Genomic DNA, 14767 nt, shown 5'->3' with positions numbered 1-14767 from the left:
TTACTAAAACCACTTAGAAAACCGATTTTACGAATCTTCCTAACAAGATTTTACTAGTGCCGGGGAAAACGTACAAGCTTACCTCAGACATTGGTGTCATCCATGGCTTGTTAAGCGGAGCAGTGGGGCAACTTCATGAACGGGAATCACAGGGTGCCCTTGCCATGAATTTCCTCCGGCTTCACACTAGCGGGGCCACCATACATTTTCCCTTTTTGTTTTGCATGGGTGACTCCTGTTGCTGCATGCTTCACTTGCACTGCACAAGTGAACTCGTACCTCCTTTCGTTGGCCAATGGGAGAGTAGTATGTGCTGCCATCTATACTCTGGCGCAGCTGCTTTTGGCAGTGACGCAAATGCTACAGAGGCAGCAATTCTGCAGATTTGTGTGCTACTCGGCTAGTAGTACGGCAGCTTGCAACTGAATTCAGTCCCAGTGTCAGTCCTACTTGATCACAGTGTTGATGCATTAAACAAACAAAAACACAAAAAATGTTTTAAGTGCAAAAAGTGGAGCGCAGTACAGAACAGGGACTGTTGCTGTTGTGTACTGTGCCCCACTTTTTGCGTTCGAAATTATTTGTGACCAAGTAGCCCAAATGGCTGTTTTTTTATGAAAAAGGTGAACGAGAGAAAGACGTTTTGATTGATCAGTGTGACTTTCAGTGTCATGCGGGGAGTATATTTTTTCTTAGGGAACTAAGGGGTGAGTTTGTGACTGCATCAGGATCAGCTGATGTTAGGAATGTCATGTTCAACTGAGAGAACAAGTGTGGGTGCAGCAAACATGGTGCCATATAAGAAACACACACAAGGGCTTAATTCCGGTTAACGAAACAATTATTTTACTTTACCTATGACTTCTGGTAACTGTCCTAATTTCATAACAGATGAAGCAGTATTTATTTGAGCAAGGGAAACGAAAAAGTTATCAATAAATTTAGTTACTATTTCTTTGAATGCTAGCAGATTTTATATTCAGTAGTGTGCCTTCAACAGTACGGCCAAGAAAACTTGTCCCTGAGTGTGTCAGAACTCTTCAAAGTGAGAAGATGAGGCTTTGCATGTGTCACTCAAACTTCATTATAACAAAGCTGCATCTTGCACAAAAATAACTTTGTTATATCCGAAAATTTGTTTTGAAAACGGCTCTTTTTTTTTGAAAACGGATCGGAATCTGTCTGGTGCCGCGTGAATTTACCCAAGGGAAACAATGTCACGTTCGGGACATTCTATCGCCCACCGAGCATAGGCGAGTCGTTAAGTTCCCTGTCTGATGTGCTGTCAGTTATGCCTTACAGCGTATTTCTTGGGGGCGATTTTAACTTGCCGAATTTTAGTTGGAGTTCTAGATGTGGTACTGGTGACGGTTCCCGTATCTACTCGGAGTTTGAGGAACTGCTCGAATTGTATGACTTACAACAGTACATGCTGGAACCTACACGAGAAAACTGAATCTTAGACTTAATGCTTTGCAATGAACCAAACTTAGTGTCGGGGATTAATTACCGTGTGCCCAGGTATTAGCGACCACTGGGCCATTGTCGCGGAGCTTGGCGTACAGTGTGTACGGATATCTCAGGCTCCACAAAGAAAAGTGTTCAGCTATGACAGAGGGGATTATGTTGCTATTAGAACTGAACTAGAAAATTTCTTTCCTACTTTCCAGCATATGTCAAAAGCACGCTGTCCGTTATCTCTGTGGTCGATATTCCGCGACAAAATGCCCGGATTGGTCGAAAGTCATGTTCCATGTAGGTACTTGGGTAAAAAGAAAACGCATAAACCTTGGTTTAACGCAGAAACACGCAAACTTGTCCGGAAAGCTAGATGCGTGTATAAAATATTTTCTGCTAATTCTAATTTGGTAAACCACTAGCACCTAGATGAAATAAATAATATATTAAAAGTAACAATGAAATCTGTGAAAGATGCTTTCTTTGTTAAATTAGGTAAAGAGCTAAAAGAAAACCCGAAGTCATTCTGGAAGTATGTAAAGCAGAACCGGAAAGAAGATTTATCTATACCAGCCTTAACTGTCGACGGCAAAGCGGTGACATCAGACTACCAGAGGGCGGAATTTTTCAATCAATATTTTCAATCAGTATTTTCGCATGAAACTGCCGAACAGGCATTTCCCCTGAACAATGCCGCCCAGAGCAATATGATGCCAGACATTCAAATTGATGTTAGTGGCGTCAATTCATTATTACGCCACTTAGATGCAACAAAAGCCATTGGGCCTGATGGACTGTCCCCAGTAGTTCTTGAAAAGTGTCATGACATTATTGTTCTATATTTAAGTATAATCTATGAACTCTCCCTCGAAACTGGTCTCATTCCCCAAGATTGGAAGACAGCAAACGTTACACCCGTTTTCAAATCTGGAGATAAAAAACTCAGAGAAAATTACAGACCAATCTCATTAACGTCGGTGCGTTGCAAAATATTTGAACACATTTTAACATTTTACATACCAATATATTTAAATTTCTTGATTCAGACGTTTTCTTGACTCTCTCCCAGCACGGTTTTTCGAAAAGGTTATTTCTGTAACACACAACTAATAAAATTTCAGCATTTCGCATCCAAAGCTATTGATAACAATAGTTGTGTAGACGCGGTTTTCATAGATTTCAAAAAAGCATTTGCCACTGTGTCCCATAAGCTCTTGGATTTAAGGCTTGCTGCATTGGACATAAATAAAAACATTCAAACGTGGATACGTAATTATATGAATGGTAGAACCCAGTCCGTTGTTTTAAATAATGTCAAATCTTCGTCCACAGCAGTAACTTCAGGCGTTTCCCAAGGGAGCGTTCCAGGACCCTTACTGTTCCTAATCTACATAAACAATGTAGTTGAAAACATTACGTCACCCATAAAATTATTTGCTGATGACTGCGTCATATACAGAGAAATCACGACTGAATCTGATACTCGCATTTTGGAAACTGACCTAGATCGCATAGCAGACTGATGTAAAAAATTGAAAATGAATTTAAACATTAAAAAGTGTTCCAGTGTGAGCGTCTCAAGGAAAATATCCAAATCATTTCATCAATATAACATCCATGGTGTACTCATTAACACACACTGTGATTATGAGTATCTTGGTGTTCATTATACTGAATCATTTACATGGAACAAGCACATTGGCACGGCCATAGCAAAAGCTAGTAGAATGTTATACTTTATTCGAAGGAATTTCAAATGGGCGACGTGCCAAATCAAGGAAACTTAATATTTCTTGCAGGTCAGGTCTATACTTGATTATGCATGCGTAGTATGGAACCCCCACCAAGACTATCTTATAAATAAAATAGAACAACTTCAGAATCAAGCGGCAAGATTTGTTTTAAATAATTAAAACCCCCTACGCTAGCGTTTCACAAATGAAGGCCACTTTGGGATGGGATCTGCTACGTGTACATAGACAGAAACTACGGCTTAAACTGTTGCACCAGATATATTACTTTAACACAGGAATCAACCACCATAGCTACTTTGTTGAACCCCCCTACACATCCATTCGCTGTGACAATAGCAAAAAGATATCTACCTTCAAATGCAGATTCAATACTTTTTTCTACTCAATCTTTCCAAAAACAGTAAGAGAGTGGAACAGCTTAAGTGACGAATTGGTTAGCATAACAAATAATGATTTCTTTTTTTCTATGCTGCGAAATTCTTCTTGCATTGAGCATGTTCTGTGTGTATGAAAATGTATTTGTGATCCATTATTATGTTCTGATAAATTTGACACTGTTTTTTATGTGTGTTTATGTATTTTGCTACAAATTCATTTGTACGGATTGTTTTTTTGTCCCCCTCCCTACGTAATGCCTATATGGCGATGTAGGTACCCTGTAAAAAATAAATAAATAAAGGTATATTGCTAGACTACTCTTCACTTACTTCATTATAACCGATATTTTGTTATTTCAGACTGGAGCATCCTGGGAAATTTTTTGTCTGTTTGTTTCTTTCAGAACGGTGAAAGTGCCCTTCACGCTGCAGCGTTATTTGATCACCTGAGCGTTATCAAGCTGCTCTTAGCTGCCGGAGCGGACCCACAGCTGAGGAACCAGGCAAGTTTAATTCCGACAAGCAGTGTGAAAATTTGGCTTCACAGTGGATCACTGCGGGAGTTACCATTTGCGCATGGCACATTGCAACACACCCTATAGTTGTCCACAACTCCAAAAAAACAGTGACATTTCCTCCTCAAATGTCATAAATGTACGCTCAAACTTCAATGAATTATGACAAAGTTACATCTTAAACGAAAAGAGTTCATTATATTCGAAAACTCATTTTAAAGGTTTATTTCTAACACTATATCTATTGCAAAGCTATTTTTAAAGGGGCGGACTGGTCTTAGACATTTTTTGTTTATTTCTTCAGTGATCTTGATCAAAGTGCACAGGGTTATGCAGTGTTTTTTGCTGATTTCAAATATTTAATTAGTTTTCCTGTAATTCATTTTGTTCCTGAGATAACTTAAGTTTATTCTCTATTGTTTAAGGCCGCCACAGAAAAAAAAGTGCTTAATTAAGTGATATTTAAGATATGCCAACATAGACTAATCACTGTAGAGTGAAAGTATGCAAGAGTTTTTGCTGTTAGGCCTTGGTTATTTTAAAGCAAAATGAACTACCCATTTTCAAAAGCAGTTGGATTGGTATTACAATTTTGGTGAGTACCCAATTAAAAAGGCCTGTGCTCTAAAGTCTGCTTCCATACTTGCATTCTACACTCATACAGGTTTCCATTGCAAAAAGAATTATTGTTATACCAGCCCTAGCTGCAGAGATATTGAGGCCTCAAAATTGAACAGTCGTAAATTTACTTTTTTGAGAAAAATGGAAAAAAGTGAAAACACGAGGCTTCTTCAAAAAGGAACAATTATGATGCGCATGTTTTGCAATCCTCATAAAGGTGCTCATAAATTCGTAGCAGAGCTTCTAACACAGGTGCCGGCCAATTATAAAGAAGCCTCAAAGTCGGTTCCCCATTTTTTTGCAGTTTCTGCCTGTTAACAGCTCCAAGAATCTGGGCAGTTAGAATGACATTACAAAAAAATTACTACTTCCTGGTGTGTGAAAATTTGCGGAGAGGTAGAAAAATAGTTGCAGAAACCAAATATGTCAGTTTTAAAAAATGAATTTTTTTTGTCACTTTTTGTTTTCAAATACCAGTCTGCCCCCTTAAGTTGCTTCGTTATAATCAATATCTCGTTATATCTGGGTTCGTTATATAGAGGTTGGAGTGTAAGCATGACAGTCAGTGAGTTAACTGTCTGGGTCCCGTGTGCAACTATACTATTCCTCACATCATGGAGGTAATCGGCAGTTGACCTTTCGGTCTCCTAAGTGGGGCGACCGAGAAGCTTTTCTGCAAATCCTTCCTCTTTCTCTTCCGTACCAAAATACTACTATTATTGCAAACGGGTATGTGCCACAGAAATTGGGTAAACTCACTATAGTTTTCTAGAAAAGGAAGGAGGCAGCGGTTAGCCCAACAAATGGCTGTGGACCGATGGCGGCGAGCCAAAGACTCCGGGTATGTTTAACTAGAGAATACTGAGAAGTGGGAAAGCCAACGGCGGCTGTGAGAAGACACCAAAGGGATAGAAGGTCAACGTCGACTAGATTTACGAGAGGTGCAAACGCTTGGTTTCGTTGAGAGGTTTTGTCAGGAGTTTGGACATCAGTGTCGTTTCTGTGACTACCTGTGGTTTAGCGCGAACATCTCTGTGCTTAAAATCAATGTAGAAAGAAGCTACCATCACCTTGCCATAGCCTGGTAGTGACTAGGAAGCAACATAGCAACAACCTGCATCACATAGCTGAGCCCTTGAAACAGCCCAATCAATCTGCTCTTAGCCACACCAGCTTTAATGCAGGCTTCGCCAATTTTTTCAATTGTATGCAACTGTAGGTTGAATCTATACCTCAGCTACAGAGCTATATAAGGAGGAATAGGCTCCATAGCAGGTTATTCTGAAACCTACTCCAAAAAGTTTTGGAATCCTCAAGCAAGCGTTGCCTTTAAAAAGTTGAATGCGATAGCAATATCTTGTCTGTAGTGCACACTGAGTTCAAGATGGCTTGTGTCAGTGAAGCTTTCACGTATGGCTGCATTCTATGTAATGGGTAGCATGCTTTAAATCACAGGCAATTGCGCACATTAAACATTCTGGAACTTGCTATGCACCCACTATGTGGCCTGAGTGGAAAAGGTGCAGTATCGTGTGCGCCTTTTGTAATGGGTGGCCTGCTTTGAACCATCAGTTCATGATAATAGCATGTTCTGCTGCCTAATTGCAATGGGAGCTTGTACCACGCGTTATTACTGCTATATTACATGTTTCATCGTGAACCATGTATACAGGACGCGTGCATTTGTAATGCATGCAAGTTACTTTAACTGCATTTGCATTTCGAAGCAGAGGAAGTTATTTTCACAGTATTTCCAAGCAGTCGTGTGGCTCTGTGGTAGAACACATACAGTCGAGCCAGCTTATAACGAACCTGAGCGTGATGCGGCATCCGTTCGCTGTATCCCAAAGTTCGTAGTAAATGAAACAAAGCTATTAAAAAAGTTGCGAGTGAAAACACAAACTTTTTTCCCCATAAAGTTCATGATGCACGTGTTTCGAAGAGCAGAAGCGATAATGGCGGTCTCGAGTTCATTTAAAACGGCAGGGTGCTCGTTCGCCAAGGTCCGTGGCATAAGCTGCATGAGGCACTGGCTCCAAAGTTTTGTCGTTCCCGCAACCTGATTCATCCAAATCGCTATCGCCACGTACTCCACTCACAATGCCCCAATCCATGCACGGTTCCGCAGTGTTGGCATCATAATCGGCCATAATTAAACAATCGCAACAGATGTCCCACCCGCTCTCCCTGGTCGGAGTCGACGACGCGCTGCTACAAATCGCCGCCGCAGTTCGGAAGCTTCGGGCTCGGCATCGGGCCCGACGTCGACGAAGTCGGCTTCGCGAAAACAGTTTCGCGCGCATGTAGTCGTCATCACCGCCCACAAAATATTTGCCATCTCCACAGCTGAATACCGGGACGACCGAAGCGGCAAGTTGGCTGCCGGGTAGTCAACAGCTATGAGCAAGCGATCCGCAATGCGGCACCTAACGCGCGGATTACGCTTAAGCCATGCGGTCACACTTTCGACGTTTTGTTGAGCGACAAGAAAAAGCGTGCTAATCCTCCCGTCGGCCATCATGACCACACACGCATACCAAGAGCGAGCAAGACGCGCACACGTGACATGCATACCAGAACGCGTGGAACAGCTCTGGGCCCGTTTTCAGCCAGAAAACGAAACTAATTCGAGCCAGCGCGGCGGACATCGTGGAGTGGTGGAGATGGGCAAAGGGGTTGTGATCAAGAGAAGAGAGCAGACTTGCGAGAGGAAGGCAAGGAGTTGCGATAAAGAGAGGGGAGGATGCGGCGGGAGGGCGATTTTGAAAACCAAAACACACGGAAAGGAGGCAGGTTGGGTAGCTTGCTTGAAAGGTCTGCGAAACTCGCGCGTAGAAAAACAGTTGGAAAGAGTGCCTACGCGCGCAGAAGTCAAAGCATGACCGCCTGGATCAGTGCGTGCGGAGGTTTTCGAAAAATCGACAACCGTGGTCAAAAACTCGTTTTGTTGCGCCGGCGGGTTTGTGTGGCCTCACAAACTTCGATATTTGGCAATTCGTTCCGCGCAATTTAACAGTTGTTTTCGCGCTTCCGTGCGCGCGCGGATGGCATGCTGAGTTGAGTGCAAAGTGAGCGAGAACAAGTCCTAAACACGAAATGAATCACAAATTATCAGAGTTGGTGGGGTAACGTATGCGCGTGCACTAGACTCGGACTATAGGATACAGTCGGTGGCCGAGGATGTTGGCAAATGGTCTGGTCACTTCAGGCTGGCTATGCCAACGACAGTATCAGCGATCAAAAACAGGGTAGATGGACGACCGGACTTCGAAAGATCGGTGGCACTGTGAAAACACGGGCCTCGTCTGGCGATGTGGGGTGCTCAGACTAGCGGGGAGGGACAAAGGACGGAGGGGTGCGTAAGAAAAAGCAGTCAGGGCATGGAGGAAGGAAACACCTTCTTCCTCCATGGGTTGGGGGTAGCGGCAACTAGAGGGTCGTGGAGGCAGGGTCGGCGTTTAACAATAAGATTGTATGGGCACCTCGCCGATGCCTGATCGGTGGTTGAAATTTGTTTCCCGGGAAGTCGTCAGATTGCTGACTCCGTTCGCTGTAACCAATCAGCGGCACTCTGAGACGTTTGTTGTAAGTGCGATTTTGTGCCATCGAACCAATGTATATTTTCACGGTTATGCGGATATTGTTCGTTTTAAGCGAAAGTTCGTTTTAAGTGGGGCAGTTATTTGTGGGCTCGATATTGTTCGTTTTAAGTGAAAGTTCGTTTTAAGTGGGGCCGTTATTTGTGGGCTCGACTGTACTTACCCGCAAACAATCCGGGTTCGATCTTTACTCAGACCCAGAATTTTTTATTTCTTATATTTTATTTGAATCTTTCTCGATTTTTCAATCGCGCATAAGATGATTTTTTGCTCACAATCAACAACGCCGACACCGCGATTTCTGTAAAACGAGCTCTTCAACACCATTGCGTTAAAAGATGCACCCATGCTTCTGAATTAATCAGCGTGCTATAAGTACACGTTTGCAGGGTAGGAAAGCTTGCAGCAGGTTGCACACACAACATTAAGTTTGTGTAACACAATTCCCTGCTGTTCGCCGTTCACCTCTTGCAGGACGGATTGACCCCGCTTGACCTCGCGCACGAGGCTTCCAACACCCAGATCGTCGACTACCTGAAGCAGCACATCGCGACGCGGGGCCTTCCGGACTCGATGCGTGCCTCCTGACGAGGTCTTGCGCCCAGGCTGGAATGAAAAAAACCTAGCAAACTGGGCCCCAGGCCCATAAATTTTGCCGTCGCGCTCATCTCACATAGACTGTCATAACCTGCGGAAAATTGGTTCCATTGATAAAGACGCGTCGCGTCTCTTGTGCCATTGTTATGCACATGCATCTTCCCATGGGAAAGCATCAGTGCATTTCGAAGTCCGAAACTGACATTATGAAACTAAGTGCATTGGGCTTGATGGTGTCCGAGCTGTATACATTATGAAGGCGCCTTGAAAAGTGGTTTGTCATCTGGCCGTACTTAAGGCTCTCTTCTCTGCTGATTGACGTATTAGATTGCTAAACGATTGGTCGTATAATGTGAATGTGACGTGCAGCCATCATTCAATTGGCTCAAAAGTAGCAGACGACAGCGTGTATCTATGGAAATGTTCTTGTGTTGTGGATGTCGTTCATTTGAGCGCAAGTGCCGAATGCGCAGTATTTCAAAGTTGGTATTTCTAAATCGAAATTTTAACCTACACTGGTCCATAAGCTAAACTGGAATTATGCCCAGTAGTTTTCTTTATAGCACGTTATGTATGTTTGTAAAGCTATTTGTTAGCTCATATGGATATCAATGTTCACTATTACCACAAAAATAAACGTGTCCCAACTGTCAAAAACGTGATGTAGCAAAAGACGGCAACATAAGAAGCCGCGTATTGATGACAGGACGGCATGCATGATCATAGAAAACAGTTTTTTGAGCATTTTGGACTGGTCCTTTGGATGAAATGTTCATTCGTACTGGCATCTGCATTGCTAAAGAGGTGAGAAAGTTGCTAAACCTAGTAGGCTTTTAGTCTTCTTTAAGTGACGTTTTGCTTTCATGAAGTTTTTGTGATGCAGATAACGGGTAAATGTGTTTTCTGCAAAATTTCACGAAGGATTTTGGCCTTATTCAGTGGCATTGCACAGAGAATTCATCCTATTGGCAGAATTGCCATGAAGTATGTTAAAGAAGTACTGACACAAAATTTTGAATACAAGGTAAGTTGTGGGGTAGGTTTGTCTGCAAGGTTGCGTGCGATATTGTGTGGTAGATAGAGTTCGCATCACTTGGCCATGTCAATAGCACATGTAGCTTAGAACATATTCAGTGGGGCCCTGCAAGACTTTTTGAGCCTTGTCAGTAAACGCTGCCAATCTGTAGTTGAGGCTCCTGAGAACACATGAACTAGACATAGCGCAACATGCAGCCTGCAATTTGCAATTAGCCCGGTAATCATTTTGGACAAGCACAGCCCGTCCTTGCCAAGCGGCGCCCATACCATTTTGGAAAAGTGTCGTCCGTTTGGCAAGTCTCGTCCATTTCAGATAATATCTCGCCACGAGTGCTTTGAAGAAGACTCGCTCATTTCCAGCTTAGTTCATGTGTCACTTCAAAGATGGCAGCGTTTACTTGGCGGTGTCTTTTATTTTAACTGCAATTTCCCACTTAATGGGGACTTCTGTTTAAAAAATGTTTTTCCAGTGAAAACGATGTGTGCGTTGCTCATGCATTGTCGCGGAAAAGAAGTCTTTCGTCATCGTTCAGCTTTCCGGTGCTAATTATTCTGACACCGAAGTTTTCTTTGATGACTTGACATGTTATGGTCGCCACTTTTCCAATCAAATTATTTTGTGAATCGTGAAAGACACTAAAGAGTATTAAGACAATAAAATGTGTTATGCCAATTTACATGATCACTTCAACTTTTTCAAGATTCAATATGAAAACTTCAAGAAAAAAACATTTTTAGACAGAATCTCCAAAAAACAATAGAATGGCCTAGGGGTTAATTACGAAAGTCGGAAATCAATCCCTCTTCTCTCTACCAATGAGGCCACAAACCCACATTACCATACCATAAACCTGAAGTCCGCGACCATGAGATAGCCTGAGCATCGTGACCGCATAGTTACTATGGCCACCACAAGATAGTGTCATCTTCCTATGCACGTGCGATCACATTGAAAGTGAGCAACACTTCAGAAGATAAAAAAATTAATAATAATCAGCACTGCAGTTTGTCTCGTCTTTTGTCTCCGCGTAGACGTGCGCTGTGTTACATTACGTTAAAAAAAAGTGCTCACGAAAATGTGCATCATCCTGCCCCTTCGTCATCGTCTTTCCTGTGTAGCTTTCAGCACACTTGCCGGTGCGAAAGGAAGCGCTTGAAGTGTGCAACGAATCCTCGTAACTCGGCTCGTTCTGCATGGAATCTAAATTTTTTTTTGCGGCAGTTGATTCGTGAGGCAATAAGTTCTTTTATTGAAGCTGTTTGTCGATTACGTATAAAAGTGTTACAGGACTTATTTAAAATTGGTTCGAAAGTGTTTGCAAGACATTTGAGCACGAAATGGAGCACTTTGCAATATCAACTCGAATTTAGCAATGTATGCAACAGTGTTTGTCACTGTTTCTGTATGTGACATTTGTCAACACGGTTCTCACGTGTAGCAACGCTGCGTGTGCCAGGCACTACTGTTTCATCGTAAGGGGACGGCTGTGTTTTACAGAAAAATTTTGTCGTCCCGTATTTCTCAGTGATCTCTGTAATCAATACTCTGACTATGCACTATATGCACTTATTCAAACACTAGCAAAACTCGGTGTAGGCCTACTGTGTTATGCAAATTAATTGATTATTGCACGCTCAAGCAAGTGAGGTTTTCATCCTTGAGAGGTGGGTCACGAGCTACTTTATGCAACAGAAAAAAGTTTTTGTGTCAGTACTCCTTTAAATGCAGACTTGAATAGTTCTGACCGAAGGGTGCTAATCACATTAAAGAAAATTTTGATAAGTCATTATCATAATTTCTTAGTTAATTTTCAGTAAGCCTATTTCAACTCTGGTGTGCACAGTATGTGAGCAAAATGTTTTTTTTTTTTTTTTTCGTGTTGCAGAGTAACCGCATGTAATAGATTGTCTCGCTTGGCAGACTGAGCAGCACTGCAGTGCAATTTTTTTTTTGTAAGAAGCTATGTGCATTGTAAAAATGGTGTGCAGAGAGTTCATCGCAAGAATGCTTATGTGTGAGTGTTTTATTCAACCAGTCAAACTGAAGCAAAGCTTTGTTCCTAGAACACCGTGTCACCGTCAAGACAGTTTTGTTCTGCAAACGTCCTGCCTGAAAAGTTTTGTTTATGGGACTGCTCTCTTCAAATTGGCAAAATTTGTACATCATGTGTGGTGTTGTGTTCAGTCACATTCTATGGAAGGATGCTTTCATGCACCTAATTTTATTTAGTGAAACTATGCAGTTTTCTATTGCTCTTCAGCGAATATCTCACCAGCTTTCCTCCGGCCCCGTTGTGGCTGGCTTTAGATGAGGCACACTAGGGTTACACATTACAATGAAATAGAATGCACAGACAAAAAAAAAAGGACGAATAATGGTACGATGACATCTAAGCAACATTTGCCATCTGTATATGCAAGAGCATTAATTGTCGCTGATTGTGGCACCTGACGATGGCAAGCGTAGAGCACGAGCCGAGAGCTGTGGCGGCTGCAACGCCATCTGGCCGATCTTCTGCCAAGCAGAGCACAGCCTTGTGCCCTGTTATACGTCACCGCCACCTGTTGCAACGGTTGCACAACACAATAGTTGCACAAAGCAACAGTAGCATAGCAGTTAGTACGCTTGCCTGCAAAGCCGTAACGGTGGCAGTAGGTTGAATGTTTCAATGCTTACCATGTTTACCTTCATTACTTAAGATGAAGACGGCGTATCTGCTATGCCAGTTATGCAATTTGTGTGTCATTATATTACCAAGGCTTTCTACTGACAGCAGAGTCGTACAATGAATCAATTAATGCTTTCATATTAATGTACAAGATCTGATGACATGCAAACTGAACGACTATTAATACTATGCATTGCTAGATTCATCGGTGTGTGGTGCTTATCGAAAAGAAGAGGTGCTTGTACATTTCGTGCTTCTTTTCTCATCCTATTTAGTCCTCCTTGCTAAAGAAATTCGCACGCAGTTGCAATTACTATCAATGTCCTTACCCAGCGCAACCGATGAAACAAGCAGCTGTCACTTGTTCCAAATTTCGTGCTATTCCCTTCAACGTTGTCATGTTTCCAGCTAGCTCAGATGCAGAATTTAAGTTTTACTGATGAGCAGGTGTGCGTTTGTGCTGATTTAGTAAAACACGAATATATGTAGTTGCCAACGAATGTTGACTAAGCACAGGTTGAAGTACATAGTACAACTGTACAGCCGCGGCCACGTCTGTGCAGAGCGCTCGAGCAGCCGGTTTTTTGGTCTGCGGGCTGAAACCTTGAGGCAGTTTCGGGCTCTGAAGAGGTGTGTCAGGAGCACGCACAGCCTAGTTGTCAGGCTGACCACGTCAGAGCCTGATACTGCCGCCCCAACATTTCACCCCGCAGAGCAAAAATCAGCTGTTTGGGTGCTCTACACAGACGTGGCCGCGGCTGTACATCCTTCTTTGTTGAGCCAAGCCACTTCTGATTTCATGGATCACCTTGTCAGAAGCTTTTAGTTTTAGCTAAAGGCGGCATATGAGGGCACCATGAGATTTGTTCTTTCTGCATATAATGTGTCCCTTAAGCTTTTGCAGCTCACCTTGCAGTCATGGACAATTGTTTCCAGACAAGTTAGGACAGACTAGAACACAGTCTTCTGTTTCTGCCGGTAGGCTTGTTGGCCTGCTTACGCCCCGCACACTTAGTGTGGGGCCCGAACTAATATCTCTTGCCACTGCATAGTTATAATTGTACGATTGCGCTCTCAAGTGAACACCGGCAGAAGCCGTTTCACTTCATTTCTGGTTCACATTCCATTTGTCCACGAGTGTACGTCAAAAACCATGCTCAAGAGAGTCGTGCCCGATTTGTTTGGATGCACACGATTTTACAGCTCTCCTCGAAGCTAATCATTGCACATACTTCAGAGCAGCCACGCTAACTAATACAGAAACATTGTATCTATCTTATGTGTTGTCCTTGAGCACAGGTGTGTATGGAAATTAGTAGAAACACTTCAGGCGTGTATAAAAAAATCCGTAACAAGTTGTGTGCTGGAGTAAGCCTTTCGGCAAGTGCAGTTGTCTTTTTCAATGCTAAAAGGTGCACAATTTCCATTTACGGATTTTTTCATTGCAGATCTTCCCGTTCTTGCAGTTTTTCAGGCCTCAATGGGACACACAGCGTATTCACAGCATAGGGTGGTGGAATGGCCTGCTAAGAGCTAGTAGTAAATGCTTTTCAGTCACTAAATGCAAGTACTAATTACAGGAAGATTGCTGAGGAATGCCATGTGGTCACATGCATCTGCATAGAGAATGACAACGCCAATGGTGTGCTAAAGATTCCACAGATCTTGATGGGTGACCGACGCAGTGTTATGTTATTTTTGGAATGTAAATATTTGTGTAGTTTTGTGTAAGTGGCATGCCGGTGCCAAATATGTCTGCATCACGTGGAGCAGTGCTGGTTTAATCCACTAACACACGACGTCCTGGACGTTTTTTATTTGTGCAACAAGTGCTGCACAATGTTTTCTCGTGCATTGTAGAGCTGTACAGCTGCACATAATTAACCGTTCATACATCTCACGCACATCTTCAAAAAAAAAAAAGAAAACGCTTGCCTTGCCACGCACTGGTCTCCGAGAGACTTGTTGCAAGTGGTTCTCGCTGGCGACTTATTGTTCTTGAACTGAGGTCGGTTCGCACATAATTTCGTATGATTATTTTTGTGCCTCTCTTTTAGTGCTTCGAAGTGGTTCCACGTCTATTTTGTCAAAAGTAGCAAGAAAGTAGAAAGAGATGTATTTGTCGAAGACTACAGTCAT

At 42.7% G+C, this 14767-nt stretch overlaps 1 protein-coding gene across 4 annotated transcripts in view; it reads left to right on the top strand.

Annotated features, from left to right (window-relative positions):
• The window catches only part of LOC119183120 (uncharacterized), a 31669-nt gene extending 22628 nt beyond the window's left edge, over nucleotides 1–9041 (top strand). For all 4 annotated transcript variants that reach the window (XM_037433574.2, XM_075873772.1, XM_037433575.2 and 1 more), the window contains 2 exons: nucleotides 3994–4092; nucleotides 8799–9041. In XM_037433574.2, coding sequence (XP_037289471.1) covers nucleotides 3994–4092; nucleotides 8799–8912 — 213 coding nt within the window. In that variant the 3' untranslated portion in view covers nucleotides 8913–9041. The remainder of the gene's footprint in view (nucleotides 1–3993; nucleotides 4093–8798) is intronic.
• Nucleotides 9042–14767: the final 5726 nt, after the last annotated feature.

This window comes from Rhipicephalus microplus, chromosome 9 (genome assembly GCF_043290135.1).
Source record: "Rhipicephalus microplus isolate Deutch F79 chromosome 9, USDA_Rmic, whole genome shotgun sequence".
Lineage (NCBI taxonomy): Eukaryota > Metazoa > Arthropoda > Arachnida > Ixodida > Ixodidae > Rhipicephalus > Rhipicephalus microplus.
This window is presented reverse-complemented; position numbering and strand designations above follow the sequence as displayed.